A 14,791-nucleotide genomic window follows, 5' to 3' on the forward strand; every position below is an offset into this window, starting at 1 on the left:
TCTCAAAGTGATGGGTCGCGACCCACCACTGGATCTGAAAAGGGTCACTTTCCCCTTAAAAGAAGTGATCCAGAAATGAGTGTCCCAACAGTGCCACAGCGATCGCAGCACTGCGGGCACCCAGCAGCATTTAAAGATCTGCAGTCAGAGCCCACTTCCAGTCTGCAGTCGGAGCTGTAGAGTGCAAAATTTCTGAAATTAGAAGTAGGCTCCGACTGCAGATTGGAGCCCACTGCAGCAGAGGGAAGACTCACAAAGGAGGCTAGGAGCCTCCAGGAGCCTCCAGGAGGCTGCACAGTCCCCCAAGGTATGTTTAAATGCTGCTGGGTGTCTGTGGCACTGCAATCGTTGGGGTGCTGTTGGGACCTCCCTCCCATCCCAGTCCCCACCTCCACAAGTACTTACCCCTGGTTCTCAAACTCTCAGGGAGTCCAAAGTTTTCATTGAAACATTTCATTGTCATGTCCTTGCAATATACTTAGAACATATTAAATCATACTGCCTAGTCCCACTACCTCCCACAGAATACTCAATGAAAATGCTCAGAAGTGTCAGATCTACTATTATGATGCAAAGTTATGAAGTTTGGTGTTGTAACCAGGGACAGTGCAAATTTGACAAAGCACAGCACTTGGAAAACAAGGAACAAAACAGTGTTCTTGGGCAAAAAAAACAGCTCAGAAAGGACAAGCTAAACCCTGAAGAATGTACAAATGAACAAGACAAAAAAGCGTCAAAAGCTTTTAGTGTACAACAAAAGATGGGAAACTTTTAGAGGGATCTTTTGATATGCACTGAGGAGTCAGAAAAAGGCAAACTATAAATGCTTTTCTTAAGCATGCACAAGATGAAGGTTTTCCAATAGTACTATAGACAACACAAATATACAGTACTTTTTTCTGTCCCGCTATTCCGCACAAAACTGTACAAAAGCGGTTATATTTTCTGAGGAAGCTTGGGAGGTTAAATTTGTCACAGCAGCTGCTTATGTCTTACTATCGTTGCACCATTGAGAGTGTCCTAACCTATATCTTGGTGTGGTACGGAAATTGCTCTGCAGGGGACATAAAAAGCTCTGCAGATAATTATTAAGATTGCGCTGCACATCATCAATCTTCATCTACCAGCTTTGGAGGACATCTATACATCTCGCTGTCTGCAGAAGTCACATAGTATTCTGAGAGACCCCTTCCATCCGGCTCATGAGTTCTTTGAACTGTTGCCTTCGGGTAGATGATACAGAACTATCAGAGCAGCACCACACAATTTCTGAACAGTTTTTATCTCACAGCCATAATTACGCTGAATAAGGCAATACAGTTGCTACCATGCTCCTGGGCATTATGGTCTGTTATACTGTTTTTATACTATGATGCATGTTGTATAGAATGTGTGGGTGAGTGTGTTTGTTGGAACTGTAGTATATATTTATGCTTATATCTCAAAGGTGCATAAATTTCGTTGTGCTATAGCACAATGACAATAAAGTTACTACTACTACTACTACTACTACTACTACTACTACTACTACTACTCAGTCCAATTTAATTTTTTGTAGTTTTTTTTACTTGATTCACATTTAATATTGGGAAACCCCAATACTCACCTCTAGTAGGAAAAATCCAATCCCACAGATGTGCATATATGGCTGTTATAGATGCCTCTTGGCTAACACCTAAAACACCAGTGGAAGTAAGGAACTCACTTGCCCATAGCAGTTTTGAAATGTTTTTAAAATGCTTTAGATTTTTCCCTCAGTAAGGTATGAATGCATGTGCATGCTCAAACACACACACAGAGGGTAAAGGAGAGGAAAGGATCTGTGATGAGTCACCTTGAAGGTCTCTTAGAAGCTGGAAAGGTGGGATACAAATATCAAGATAAACATAATGTTCTTAAAAATAAATATGTACAATTCACCACTAGGAATGGCCTTCTACTTAGTGATCAATTTTTTAATACTATTTTACACTGAACCCCTCTCTCCAACATTAGAGTTAACATTTTTTGCTTTTAAACATATTTTTCCAAAGTAGGAAATGCTGCAACTCAGTCATGCAGGAGCTCTGGTTGAGTGGTAGAGCTGCTGCCTTCACCTGAAGAACATCTGGGGATGCAGGTTTGAGACAACCAGAAGTATCCGAGAGCTGCTGACAATCTGAATCATCCCAGCCAGTGAGCGCCCTCAGCAACAGAGAGAGAGGAGTTGCATTCTAAGCCGGTGAGTGAAGATGACTACCCTTGGTGCTGTCCTCTGGGGCTTCCCCAGCCCTCCCAATGACTTAGAAGGATTAAAAACCTCTCAAACCAGATGTGAGGTTTTTTCAGCTCTAGGATTCCATCGGAGCCCGGCAGACATCAGTCCACAGCCTCTTACTGGGCTCAGAGAACCCTCTGGAGGCGAGGGGAGCAGAGCTCCATTTGGCTCCAGAGGGTGAGGGGGAGGCATTCACCCATATTTGCAGTTTCAACATAACCACAGCGGGGTTCTGGAACAGCGGGGTATAGAACCAGACATTAGGGAACATGTTAAATGGTTAAATTATGTAAATATTAAATTATAATGAAATGGGCAAATTACGTAAATAATTCTTTTACAGCATTCCCTGTCACCCATTTACTTGGTTAACAGGGCTTTTACAAAAATGTAGTAAAACAAGTCTATCTGCCAAGACTGCTTAAGAGGCATATTTGAGGTTTGAACACATTAGTAAAATTGTTGGATGGCTTTAAGCTTTTCTTTTTTTTTTAATCTACAGTGGACCATAACCCAAAAACGAGTGTGGGCCAGCTTATGGTAGGTTGCATGAGAAGGGCAACCACCATTTCATTTTCCCTTTTCTTTTATTACAATATTTCAAGATAGGGAAAACAGAATAATGGGCTGCTTGGAGAAGGATAAGGAAAAATTAGGAGTGGGAAAGAGAGAAAAAGAAGATAGACATATTGGAAAAAATGAAATGTCAGTTCCATATATCAGGCTGAGTCAAAAGCGAGCCCTGGTGTAAAAAGGATGACAACTACTGTGCTAGTTTATGAAAAGGAACTTTACCTTTTCATCCAGTTCCTGTTTCATCAATTGGTATTTTCGCCTAAGTATTGCATTTTCTTCTTCTTTATGGGTTAGCTGTTCTGTCAACTTATCACATTCGATTTTTATCTTTTCCACCTGTCGACGCTGGGCTTTTACCAAATTTCTGTCTTCTACAAGTTCTGCCTATTGGGAATGAACAAAACAAGGATTCAAATTTAAGTTTGTTCATTTCAATTCTTACTTAAGATGTTATGTATAATTTATCTACTTTAAGCAAGCCATTTCTGCCCAACTTTGCATATATGCAACAGGGATCAAATGTGTACACCTGTGGGTTGGACAGCAATGGGTTAACAGCTGAAGTTTATTAAACAATTCTATTAACTGAATGAAGTCTCTTGGTTGGCAACCTTCAGTCTCGAAAAACTATGGTATAAGCCTACAGCACCCTGTATTCCCAGGCGGTCTCCCATCCAAGTACTAACCAGGTCTGACCCTGCTTAGCTTCCGAGATCAAACAAGACCAGGCATGTGCAGGGTAAATCTCTTATTTCAAAATTATATCATATGTGAAATTACACCATAGTTGCTCAGGGATCCCAAATACAATAGCAGCTCTACCCTACCATTTTTTCCCCTTTTACAATGAACATAGGTAAGACGACCTCTATGGAGCCATTACAGAATACAATACTGTTAGACCTTCCACAAACTACTGGCACTAATTAGCAGAGGAGATCCCCAAAGGTTTCCCAAGTCCCACTGACATTAGAAGATAAGATTGCTAATTTAGGAACATTTAGATTCTCCTTCTCAATCAAATGAAAGCTCAAAGTGACTTACACAACCAAGTTTATAACAAGTAGCATATGAAAAATTGCCAACAAATTGATACCAAAAAATTTAAAGCAAAATAATAGAAAAAACAGATGCAGCCAAAAGTGAAGCTAATTTTCAAACCTGGTGGGGAAAAAAAATCAGTTACCACCCAGTGATAACTGTGACCAAGTTGAGTGGTAAGCAGAATGTACCACATTTGGAGGACGCCACAAAGCCAGCAGAGTACGAGGACATCTCCAGCTAATTTTAATAAGCACGCAGATCCATATGGGGGGGGGGCACGGGAAGGTGGTTCTTTATCTTGGCACCAAGCTGCTTAGGGCTTTAAAGGTAATAACCAGCATTTTGAATTGTAAAGCTGTAAAGCTGATAAAACAAAGGGTAGCAAGCTTTGGAAAAACAGACTTCACTCAAATGCCTTGAACAACACCTTGCACCAATTACCATTTCCATATGGACTACAAAAGGCAGTACATTGCAATAGTCCAACCAAGATGAAATTAAGACAGATGACCAATACTATTGGCCCAATCCTATTCTTCACTAGCACCAGCAGAGTGAGCACTCCACCGGTGCTAGCCATCACAAAAGTGCCATAAAGCATTTTGCAGTGGCTCGCCTGTTTCTAGCACTAGCAGGAAGGCGAGAGGCTTCCTCCTGCTGCTGTTGCACAGCACTGTGCCCATCGGAGAAGGAAAGTCTGGCGCTGTGCAGCAGAGGGGTGGGGAGACAGGGGGAGGGCAGGGAGGGGTTGAACAGGCCAGCGGTGGGCAGTGTGGGCCTGGGAGGGGGCGACATTGCTGGTGCCAGTGTGCGCCATATCCTATCCGCCTTCCCAGGCCTGATCCACAGACATGGATCAACTCAGACTTGCGTCAATGATATCTCTGGCACAGGTCCAAGCTGACCCATTGTGCAGACCGGGGCTTACCTGGGGCAAGGGGACAAATGTCCCCTTATCCTGAGGAGACTTTCCACCTGCTAAATTTCCCTGCGTGACCTTTGTCAGCACCGCTGTATTGGTGTGGGGAAATTTAGGTACGACTGGGCTGCAAGTCTTTTTCGAGGAACAAGTCTAACTTAAGCTGGGCAAAGCCACTCCTGACCATGATTGCCACCTAAACACCCAGAAGCAATGCCCTAATCACAAACCTGGTACTTCAGAGAGTATGCTAACCCATACAGAATAGGCTGATTCCACATTACTGAATCAGTCAGTCTCATAACCAGAAGGAGGATTTACATTCCATTTAAAATTTGTTTGAATATTAGGAGCTAAACAAATTCTGAATCAGGTAACTGTCAACTTTGGTGACATCCAGGAAAAAAAAAAAGAGGGTGGAGCAACAAATAGGAAAAAATCTAATCTAAGGCCACATGACCCATTTTAAACTGATCAACTTATCAGATCCCCCCTGAAAGTATATTATTCAAAGGTTTTTTTCTTTTTTTAAAAAACCCTAACACGTTGACCACCCTATAAGGGTACCTTCAACATTTCAATATGACCAACTGCTTCCTCCTTTTCCTGGCTACATAGTTTCCTCAACTCTTGGATGTGCTCGTTGTGTTTGGTTTTAAGCCGCTGCAACTCTGACTGCAGTTCAGCCAGTTCTTGCTGGTGGACATCTCTCTCTAGCTTCAGCTGATTGCTGGCTGCCTCCATCTCCTCCTGACTAGACTTCTGTTCTTTCTGGAGGTCTGTCAGGCTCTTGCACATCTCCTTCTTGGCTTTCTCCTCTTCTGCTACTCGGTGGGTGAGATCAGCCCGAACGGCACTCAGGTTTTTTATAACTGCTTGCATCTCTAAAAGTCTCGCCTGGTCCTTTTCATGGAGCACGTTAATGTTTGCAAGCTCTTCCTCTAAACACTGTTTATCAGTTCTTAGCTGGCTGTGCATTAAGCTCTGTTTTTGCAGTTCACTCTCCAGTTTATCTGCAGTTTCTCTGACATGCCTGATCTCCTGTTCAAGATCCATCTGTATTGATCTAGTTTCACAGAGCTTTGTTTCTTTACGACACAGCTCCTCTTCTTGTTTGGCCCTCTTCTCAAGAGCATCACTCAGTTCCTTCTGAAGGTTTTCCATCTGGTGTACAGCTGAAAGAAGTTGACCTTTCAAGTCATCCTTTTCTCTAAGGACCTGCCATTCAAAAAAGTTGAGGAAAAAATCAGAGTCATTTGTGAACCCTATTATTTTTCTCTCAAACACCCTGGACCCAAGCCATATAGGCTCCTTCATCCCCCACCTTCCTCACACCCCACATTACACGTGCTATTTAAACTTGGTTTAAATGCTATTTTACCCTGCCAGTAGCAGCCTGAGCTCTTGGTCTCTACACCAGGGATGTTAAACTGATTTCTTACAGAGGATTGAAGTTAGCATTCATGGTGCCTGCTAAGGGCTGGAAGTTGACATCATGAGGCAGATGATGGCCAGAAATAAGCACTTTGTTTACACATAGCAACTCATTCGCTGCAAGTGACATCTGTCTGAGCCCAATTATAACTGGGGGGGGGGGATAAATTGCTTTCAGAGGTCGCACTTGGCCCATGGGTCTTAAGTTTGCTCTACATCCTGCTCTACACAGATTTCACTAATATTTCTGCAGTTCAACTGACCTTTCCCCTCCCTTCACAACAGGTATGCTCACCATCAATACTCTAGAACGGTGATTCCCAACAAGGGGTATGTGTACCCTCAGGGGTACTTGCCAAGACCTTTAGGGGTACTTGAAAAAGAATTCAATAATGGGGGGAAAGGCAGGTCTGTATTAGACTGCCTTGTGGGGCTGGCATTAGAATGCCTTGCGGAGATAATATGAAGGGTACAATTTATAGAAATGGGCTGCCAAGGGGTACGCAAGTGAAAAAATGTTGGGAACCACTGCTCTAGAATGACCTGCTCCCTTCATGGGTTTGAGTACACCAGAGATGATTCCGGCTTTAGTTTTCTCCTGTACTTTCAATCTTATTTAGACAGTCAGCATTTAAAATTTCACTCAGTGGAATTAACTTTCGACAGAATCTAAAATAAGTGAATGATTATTGCCTCTGTGCTTTATAATTAAAGTCTACCTGCTTGTCAGACCTGGAATACATCACACTTGAGCCTTTCAGGGACATAAACACCCTTTCACTGTCAAAAACACATTTCCTATACTGCTTGATTATTTCAAAATTGCAATGGAATGCTTAATTATTACTTTAAAACCTTCAATCTACTGATGGGCATCTGCCAAAACTATTCTCCTTGTATGTTTTCCACCTTTAGGGTGGAAGCAATAATCTACTATTTTCACACTGCTCTTCCTCTCCCATACTTATTATTGCATCAAAAACGTGCTTCCTCTTTAAGTCTTCAGAGGTTACTTCTGGTTCTGGACATCACTCAGTGACATCTAATTGAAATGATAATTGCTATTTTAATGCTAATTTTTTCTGCTCATTATCAAAAGCAAACACATCACTGTATCATAGAACTCTAAGCCTTATCACCTTGGACAGCAACATCTCAAAATTCTGCACACAACATCTAAAGATCTCCAAAAGCTCTCAAACATTGCAATGGTGACACATTAGTGTTTGCTGTTCTAAGCAACAACAGCGACCAGAAATTTATATTGGGGAGACTGCGTTGCTACTTAAAGGTAAGATGGGAAACAAAGCTTTTCAGAATTATCAATGAGCTGCACAATCCTAACCAGTGCTGGTAAAGCAGGGCTGCAGGGCCTATGTTGAATCTAGCACCAGTTAGGAACAGGCTGGAGATCTCCTCAGGTAAAGTTCCATCCTGCCCAATTGGGCTAAATAGCTGGTGCAAGTCTGAGAAACCCTGTGTAAGGATGCCAAAACCAGAAAGGGGGTTAGGATACAGCAGAGACCTCCCCCACCGATCCTGCCCCCTCCCAGGCCTCTTCCAACCCCATACTGCCTTCCTCCTGCCCCATTACACCTCCTTCCACTTCTGTGCTGCTCAGTGGACTACTCCAGTGTTTCTCAAACTGTGGGTCACGAGCCCATTTCAGGTGGGATCCCATTCATTTCAATATTTTATTTTTAATATATTGATGCTCCCATGGGATGTGACTGCATTTGGAGAAATGTTACAGACCTGTACTTTTAACAAGGTACTATGTATATTCTTTTAATAATGATAGTAAATGGAACTTACTTCTGGGTAAGTGTGGGCAGGACTGCAGCCTAGGATTGTTGAAAATTTTCCTGCCTGATTCTCATTTTAAAAAGTGAGTCCCTGTGCTAAATGTGTGAGAACCACTGGAGTACTCACTGTCAGCCTTTCCTTTGGTTATTACACCAAGGCCTTCCTGCTGGTGCTGCTTGCTCTAGAGCAGAGGTGCCCAAACCCTGGCCCTGGGGCCACTTGCTGCCCTTGAGGATTCCCAATCTGGCCCTCAGGGAGCCCCCAGTCTCCAATGAGCCTCTGGCCCTCCTGAGACTTGCTTGAGTCCGCGCTGGCCTGATGCAACTGCTCTCAACCAGCTGTTCAATCTCTCGTGTGAGTTGTGGGATGAGGGCTCCCTCCACTGCTTGCTGTTTCACATCTGTGATGCAACAGCTGCAGCAAAGGAAAGGCTGGGTTTGCTTTGTGCAAGGCCTTTTGTAGGCCTTAAACTATTGCCGGACCGTCATTCATTCATTCGTTCAAGTTCCATCTCCAATATATTCATTTATGTAAATTTATTCAAATTTGAAATGTAAATTAATTCTTTTTTTCCCCTGATGCCTTTTTTTCCCCTGGCATCATCATCAGAGAGATGATGTGGCCCTCCTGCCAAAACGTTTGGACACCCCTGCTCTAGAGTAGTTACAAATGTGCTTTACTGCATGTCTGTGACACTTTAGGCTGGCAGAGCATTCCGTTAGGATTGCACTGTTAATCTTTATTCTCTATTACACTTAACCCTAAATTTAAGGCTTGGAAACAGCAGATACTTTCACCTTCATTAAGAAGTATATACATTTCGCACATGCACATCTCCGTTGACTAAAATGCATTCAAATTTAAACGGATACCCCTTCTCCCCCAAACTAGTCCGTTAAATAAATAAATAAATAAATAAATAAATAAATAAATAAATAAGAGTGTGTGTGTGTGTGTGTGTGTGTGTCAGGGCTTTTTTTCTAATGGAATGCGGGGGGACGGAGTTCCGGCACCTTTTTGCAGGGGCCCCTCCCCTTCGGAGGCATTTCGGGGGGGAGCAAATCAGAGGCATTCGCTGGGTGGGTGCTGGGGGGTGCAGGGTGGGCGGGTGCCTGGCCCCTGCCTGACCGCACAACGACCCCCTCCTGCCCCCATCTCCAAGCTCTCACCTGAGCCCAGCCCACCTCACCTCCCCCCGCGCAGCTTCCAAGACGTTGGAGGGCGTGGGGGACACTCGCCGATGCCGAGGAGGAGGACGGATAGCCAGCCAGCCAGCCAGGGAGATGGGCTGCGGCACCCACAGAACGCCCAGGTACTGGCTTGGTAGAGGAGGAGGGGAAGGAAGCTGGCTGGTGCAGCCCCCGTGTCAATCTGCAGCACGAGCTTAGGCATGTCTACTCAGAAGTAAGTCTCATTGTGCTCAATGGGGCTTGCTCCTGGGAAAGGGTGCACAGACTTGCAGCCTGAGAGCCCAAGCCTATGCATGTCTATTCAGAAGTTCCATTGTGTTCAATGGGGCTTACTCCCGGGAAAGTGTCATAGCATTACAGCCTGAGTAGACAGGCAGAGGAAGGGCTCTGAGGCTGCAGTCCTCTCCACAGCTTCCTTGGAGGAAGCCCCACTGCCTCTACTGGGACTGACTTCTGAGGAGACAGCCATAAGCTTTGGCTCTGAGGCTGCAGTCCTCTCCACACTTTCCTGGGAGGAAGCCCTATTGACTCTAATGGGACTGACTTCTGAGTAGACAGGCACAGGATTGGGCCCTGAGGCTGCCATCCTATCCACAGTAAGCCCCATTCACTAAAGTGGACTTCTGAGTAGACATGCATAGGATTGGGCTCTTAGGCTGCAATCCTAGGCACTTTCCTGGGAGTAAGCTCCATTCACTAGAACGGGACTTACTTCAGAGTAGACATACCTACGATTGGACTCTTAATCCTGGCAGAGTTATATATCTGCACCCATTTTCACATGCTAAGGGCAGGTGAAAAGGGATTCTACGTGTGTACAATGTGCTGTCCAGCCTTGTCAGAGATCCTCCTCATCCTTCCCCCACAAGCAGGCCCTCCGCCAGCCAGTGTTTGCAGCTCCTCTCCAGCAACGCACAGCAGCTGCTCAGGACTGCAGAGAACATACAATTGCATGCCAAGCGCCTTCCCAAAGACAGAGTATTCTGATACCTGAATTAAACCATATTTAATCACTTGTTTGCAAACGTAGCTGTTTCTATGTGCACCTAAGGACCCCTCTTGTGTAAGAATTCCTTTTTTGTTCTTACTCCCAAAGTTGCTTAGAGTAATTTTACTACATGGAACTCATGTAAGCCATTTTTTGGAATCCATTCACTGCTTCCTCTCCTCGAAGTAGTGTCACACTACATACTACACGCTACAAGTGCACCTGTACAGTATTTTTCCCCATGTGTAGAAAAAGTAGCTAGGGGGAAGGGGATGTGGAGATTGGCAGCCCAATCCTATGCATGTCTACTCAGAAGTAAGTTCATCTTTAGGGGGGAAGCACATAAAAAATATTTTATTTCTCCAATAAAAAATGGTTTAAAAATAAATAAATAAAAAGATTAACAAGTTGTGAGTTCCTGCACCTTTTCTTTTACAAAAAAGCACTATATATATAGTATATATATACTATACTTCAATATATATACACTTCAATATATATATATATTGAAGACACCATACTTTCTCCTTCATTAAGAAGTATATACATTTTGCACATCCACATACATATATACAGATTTTGCCATAAGAAAAGCCCTGCCAAATCCAATCGTGGATTCACTTAGTCCAGCAGCCTGTTTCCGATACTGGCCAGCCATGTGGCTATAGGAAGACTACAGGATGGCAGGAAGGCATACAGTCCACCCTGCTGTTTGTTCCCCAGTAACAGGTATTCGCAAGTATAATACTTCTGAAGATGAAAGTATAGCAGAGCTGCAATGGACATTAATAGCCTTTGACAAAAGCATCGTATATGAATTTGTGTAAGCCACCTTCAAGCATTAGAGAACACCATAATCATTTGGAGAAGTTATGTTAATTATGCCCACAGCATAAACACTGTCTCTCATATATAATTTTAAGAACCTTAAATGTCTTGAAATGTACCAGGACTTAAAATGCTCATATTTTATTAAGACTACTGGTTTGAATGGAAAGGAAAGAATTAAGAAATCCCATACCAGATTGTTCTTCTCCATCAACTGGTTGTGAAGTTCCATCTGCTTTTCCACTTCATGCTCCAGTTTCTTACACTTTAGCTTCCAATGTCTAATAGATTCCTGAGCTTTCAGTTTTAACTCTTCCTTTTTTTTCTCATTTTCTAGCCTGAGTACTTCAGATTGCCTGAATTCTGCTAGATACCTCTCTGCTTCTTTGGTCGACTCCTCAAGTTGCTGAGCCAGCTCAGTAACCTGGAGTTCTGCAGCTCTGCACTCATTTTCACAGATCTTGTAGTTGTTCTGTATCTCCTTCAGTTGGCTCAGCATCCTTTGCTGCTGAGTCTCCCTCTTTTCCAAGTCAGATGTTAAAACCTAGAAACCATCATAAGATACTTTAAAAAATTGTCCTTAAAGTACATAGAGATGCAAAAACATTTAAGGATGGGTGAGAATCAAAATCTTTATGTTCATGGAGACCGACAGCTGCAATTTTTACCTTCCCAGCAGCTATTACAATACACTTGTTTTTCCAATGAAATAATTGGAGGTGTCCCATTCCTCTCCAAAATGATGTCAGCAGTGACACAGCCAACTCTGTAAAACAGACATCACCACCATCTATTGGGAGCAAGCATGAAGGCCTACTTACACCTGGCATTAAAATGAAGCCAAGACAAATGATAAGCCCTCCCTCTACAAAACCATCAGTTACAGAGCATTCTGGGGAGTGCACTAGGAAGCACATATAGGCTATGTGGTACGCTGGCTGGGCCTCTTGGCCTCACATGAAGTGAAAGTGTGCCTAAGAGCACACCACAGGCCATACGAGTGGGAATGACTGATAAACTCTCACAATGTTAAAACAAGGGATCAAATGAAACTGATTGGTGGGAGATTTAGGGCAGACAAAAGGAAGTACAGGTGGACTCCCTGTGGTTATGGAAACCGCAGATATGGGGGATACCTATATTAATAATGCCCCCCATGCATTAATATCCTTTAAAAAACCTACCGGGGAAGTGTGTGTACCTTCCTTGAACAGGTCTCTGTAAGCAGTCAAAATTACAGTGTGATGAAATCAGACTCCCAGCAGCTTGAATACAGTACTTGATTAAACTAGCTCCAACACTAAACAGGAAGTAGCAGTTGACCCCTTCCTGTTTAGCTTTAGAGCTAGCTTAATCAAGTATTAAAGCTGCAGGGAGCCTGATTTCATCATGCTGTAAGCTGGGAAGGAAAAGTGGTTTCAGTGTGTTACCATCCTGAGTGATGGCTGGTAGCATAGTTCTCAAATGGAGGCTGGAATGGGAGTAACTTGCTGCAACACCAGAGGGTTAACAATTCACACTCAGCAAGGCAGGGTACAGATGTGGAAGGAAGGAGAAAGCCAAACAGTGGAATATAAAACACAGGGCTCTAAAACAAAATAGTTTTAAAAGCTGTTGCCGCATAGAATCCTATGAGAATCTTAAGTGCAGTAACTCAATCAGGAGGTCCTCTGTTGTTCATTAGAGACCCCTGATAAGTTCTGCCTTTGTCCTGCCAACCAACTGAGAATGCAGAAGCTGGTTGCATGGCCTTTGGATCATTTCCAAGATTGAGCTTGAGCATGAGGTTAGTGAAGACTTTTGGAGAGGTGAAATATTTCCGTGTCTTACAAAAAACTTATTCTTTTCCAAACTACTCAGCAACTCAGGGAAACCATTACAAACAATTAAAGCATGCTGTTCTAAAAGGATTCATGCTCAAAAGCCTCATCTCCATTTTGGAGGTACGAAAACTGCATTAATGTTCAAGCCGTAAACAAGTTCAATTCACATCTGGAGCACTGAATTCTAAATATCAATTATGGAGTCAGGGGATTATTACTCCCACAGTGGGGCTCAAGGCATGGCTGGTTATGCCGCCCAAAGGGGCTTGGGGGAGCTGGAAAGGTAGCCCTCACCTGATAGCTAGCGGCAAGGCTTAGTAGTCCTGGGTGCTGGGGGATGTCCATGAGTGCAGATCCCACGCACTTTTGAAGGCAGCTCGGCCAGCAACTTCACTAGGGGCAATTGCTTACGAGCACATGCCTGCTGGCTCTGCAGCATAAAGCAAGCAGTCTCCGCACACCTTAGGGTGGAGTTGGCCCTGGTCTGGACCCTGAGGGTGAGTACGGGATAGCTACAGAGGATGCACTGACCCTGGCAGCAGCCAGAAAGGGGAGCAGCACCAGTTAGATCCCCCCCGCCGTTTACTTCATTGGTTGAAGCCTTTGACCCGACCATCGATCACCATTAAATCAGTGTAGCAGCGTAGTTGCTAGTTTCTTGGCCTGGGACAAAGGTATTTTGTTAGTTTTGTAAGTTCCAAGTTGCAACCAGCATTGGGACTCTGCAAGCATCTGGGGAGAGCTTCACTTCTATAGGCATTTTGAAATGAACATGCAGACACTTTTGCCCAGCATGTCTCTTGAATAAATAAGGATAGAGCTGAGGTTCTTCCCCCCTTTTAGGAAGAGCATCCTGGCACACGGCTCAGGGGCACGCCTAGACTCTGAGCGCAGTCCTCTGAGACCTTGGCTCAACATGGACCAGTATGCCACCTGAGCATGGGTGGCATAACCTTTCAGATCCAGCTACCAGAGGAAGACATGCAGGTTCAGCAGATTTGGCAGGTCAGCTCCCTTCCCAGAGTCCTCCCCTCCTCCCCCTTTGTCTCTCATGCCTTCACTACTGGTGCTAGAGAAAAAGGCCTTTTAGTTAGGCTCAGGAGCAGATGGCAAGATTACGCTAGGGACTTGCAAAATAATAATAATAAAAATAATAATAATAATACAGGTATTTATATACCGCCTTTCTAGGTCCTCAGATTTCTCCTCAGACTTTATTCAAGGCGGTTTACATAGGCAGGCTAATTTAAATCCCCGTAGGGATTTTTACAATTGAAAGAAGGCTCTATCTTTCAAGAGCTACAACAATTCAGATGTTTCGTTCTGATCTGGTTTCACATTCTGGCCTCCTTCCTCCCACACTCTGAGCAGATGGAATAACTCAGCTCAGCTTATCAGTGCTTCAAGGTCGCACGGTGCCGGTGGCCTCGAACTGGCGACCTTCGGATGTTATCTTCAGGCAAACGGAGGCTCAACCCTCTAGACCAGACCTCCTGCCTATGGAAGATACTGGCGGGTTTTAGTAGAGCCGCCTTTATAGTTGCTGATGGGCACAAGCCAGCTACCTCCAGCATCACGTGCAAGGATTAACATGAAATTTGCTTACGTTGCCCTTTGCCTTGTGAGGCTTCACTGGGCAGCCTAGTATCTGGGTATCTTTAAGGGGGCGCATTTCCCCCTCCCCCCAACGAGCTGCTTGCCAAATCCAGGTTTGCGTCCCCCCTAACAAGCATTGTGGCATGATGATTGCAGGTTCAGTCTTAACACAACATACTGGCACCTGCAGATGGATGAGACTGACCAGAAGGGGCATGGACGATGGTGCAGTGGTGGTTCCCCTGTCACATCTGCCCAGCTTACACCAGTCCAACCACCCGCAACGATCTCCTCCCAGGCACCTGACCTCCTCCTTGTTAATACTTCATC

General features: G+C 44.2%; 1 protein-coding gene across 4 annotated transcripts in view; it reads right to left on the reverse strand.

Annotated features, from left to right (window-relative positions):
* CEP128 (centrosomal protein 128) overlaps nt 1-14,791 on the reverse strand; it is a 226,961-nt gene that overhangs the window by 140,964 nt on the left and 71,206 nt on the right. For 3 of the 4 annotated variants that reach the window (XM_066612120.1, XM_066612121.1, XM_066612124.1), the window contains exons 13-15: nt 11,236-11,586; nt 5,364-6,014; nt 3,053-3,217 (exon numbers count right to left, since the gene is read on the reverse strand). In XM_066612120.1, coding sequence (XP_066468217.1) covers nt 3,053-3,217; nt 5,364-6,014; nt 11,236-11,586 — 1,167 coding nt within the window. The remainder of the gene's footprint in view (nt 1-3,052; nt 3,218-5,363; nt 6,015-11,235; nt 11,587-14,791) is intronic. The other variant, XM_066612122.1, reaches the window with a different exon arrangement.

This window comes from Tiliqua scincoides, chromosome 1, assembly GCF_035046505.1.
Source record: "Tiliqua scincoides isolate rTilSci1 chromosome 1, rTilSci1.hap2, whole genome shotgun sequence".
Lineage (NCBI taxonomy): Eukaryota > Metazoa > Chordata > Lepidosauria > Squamata > Scincidae > Tiliqua > Tiliqua scincoides.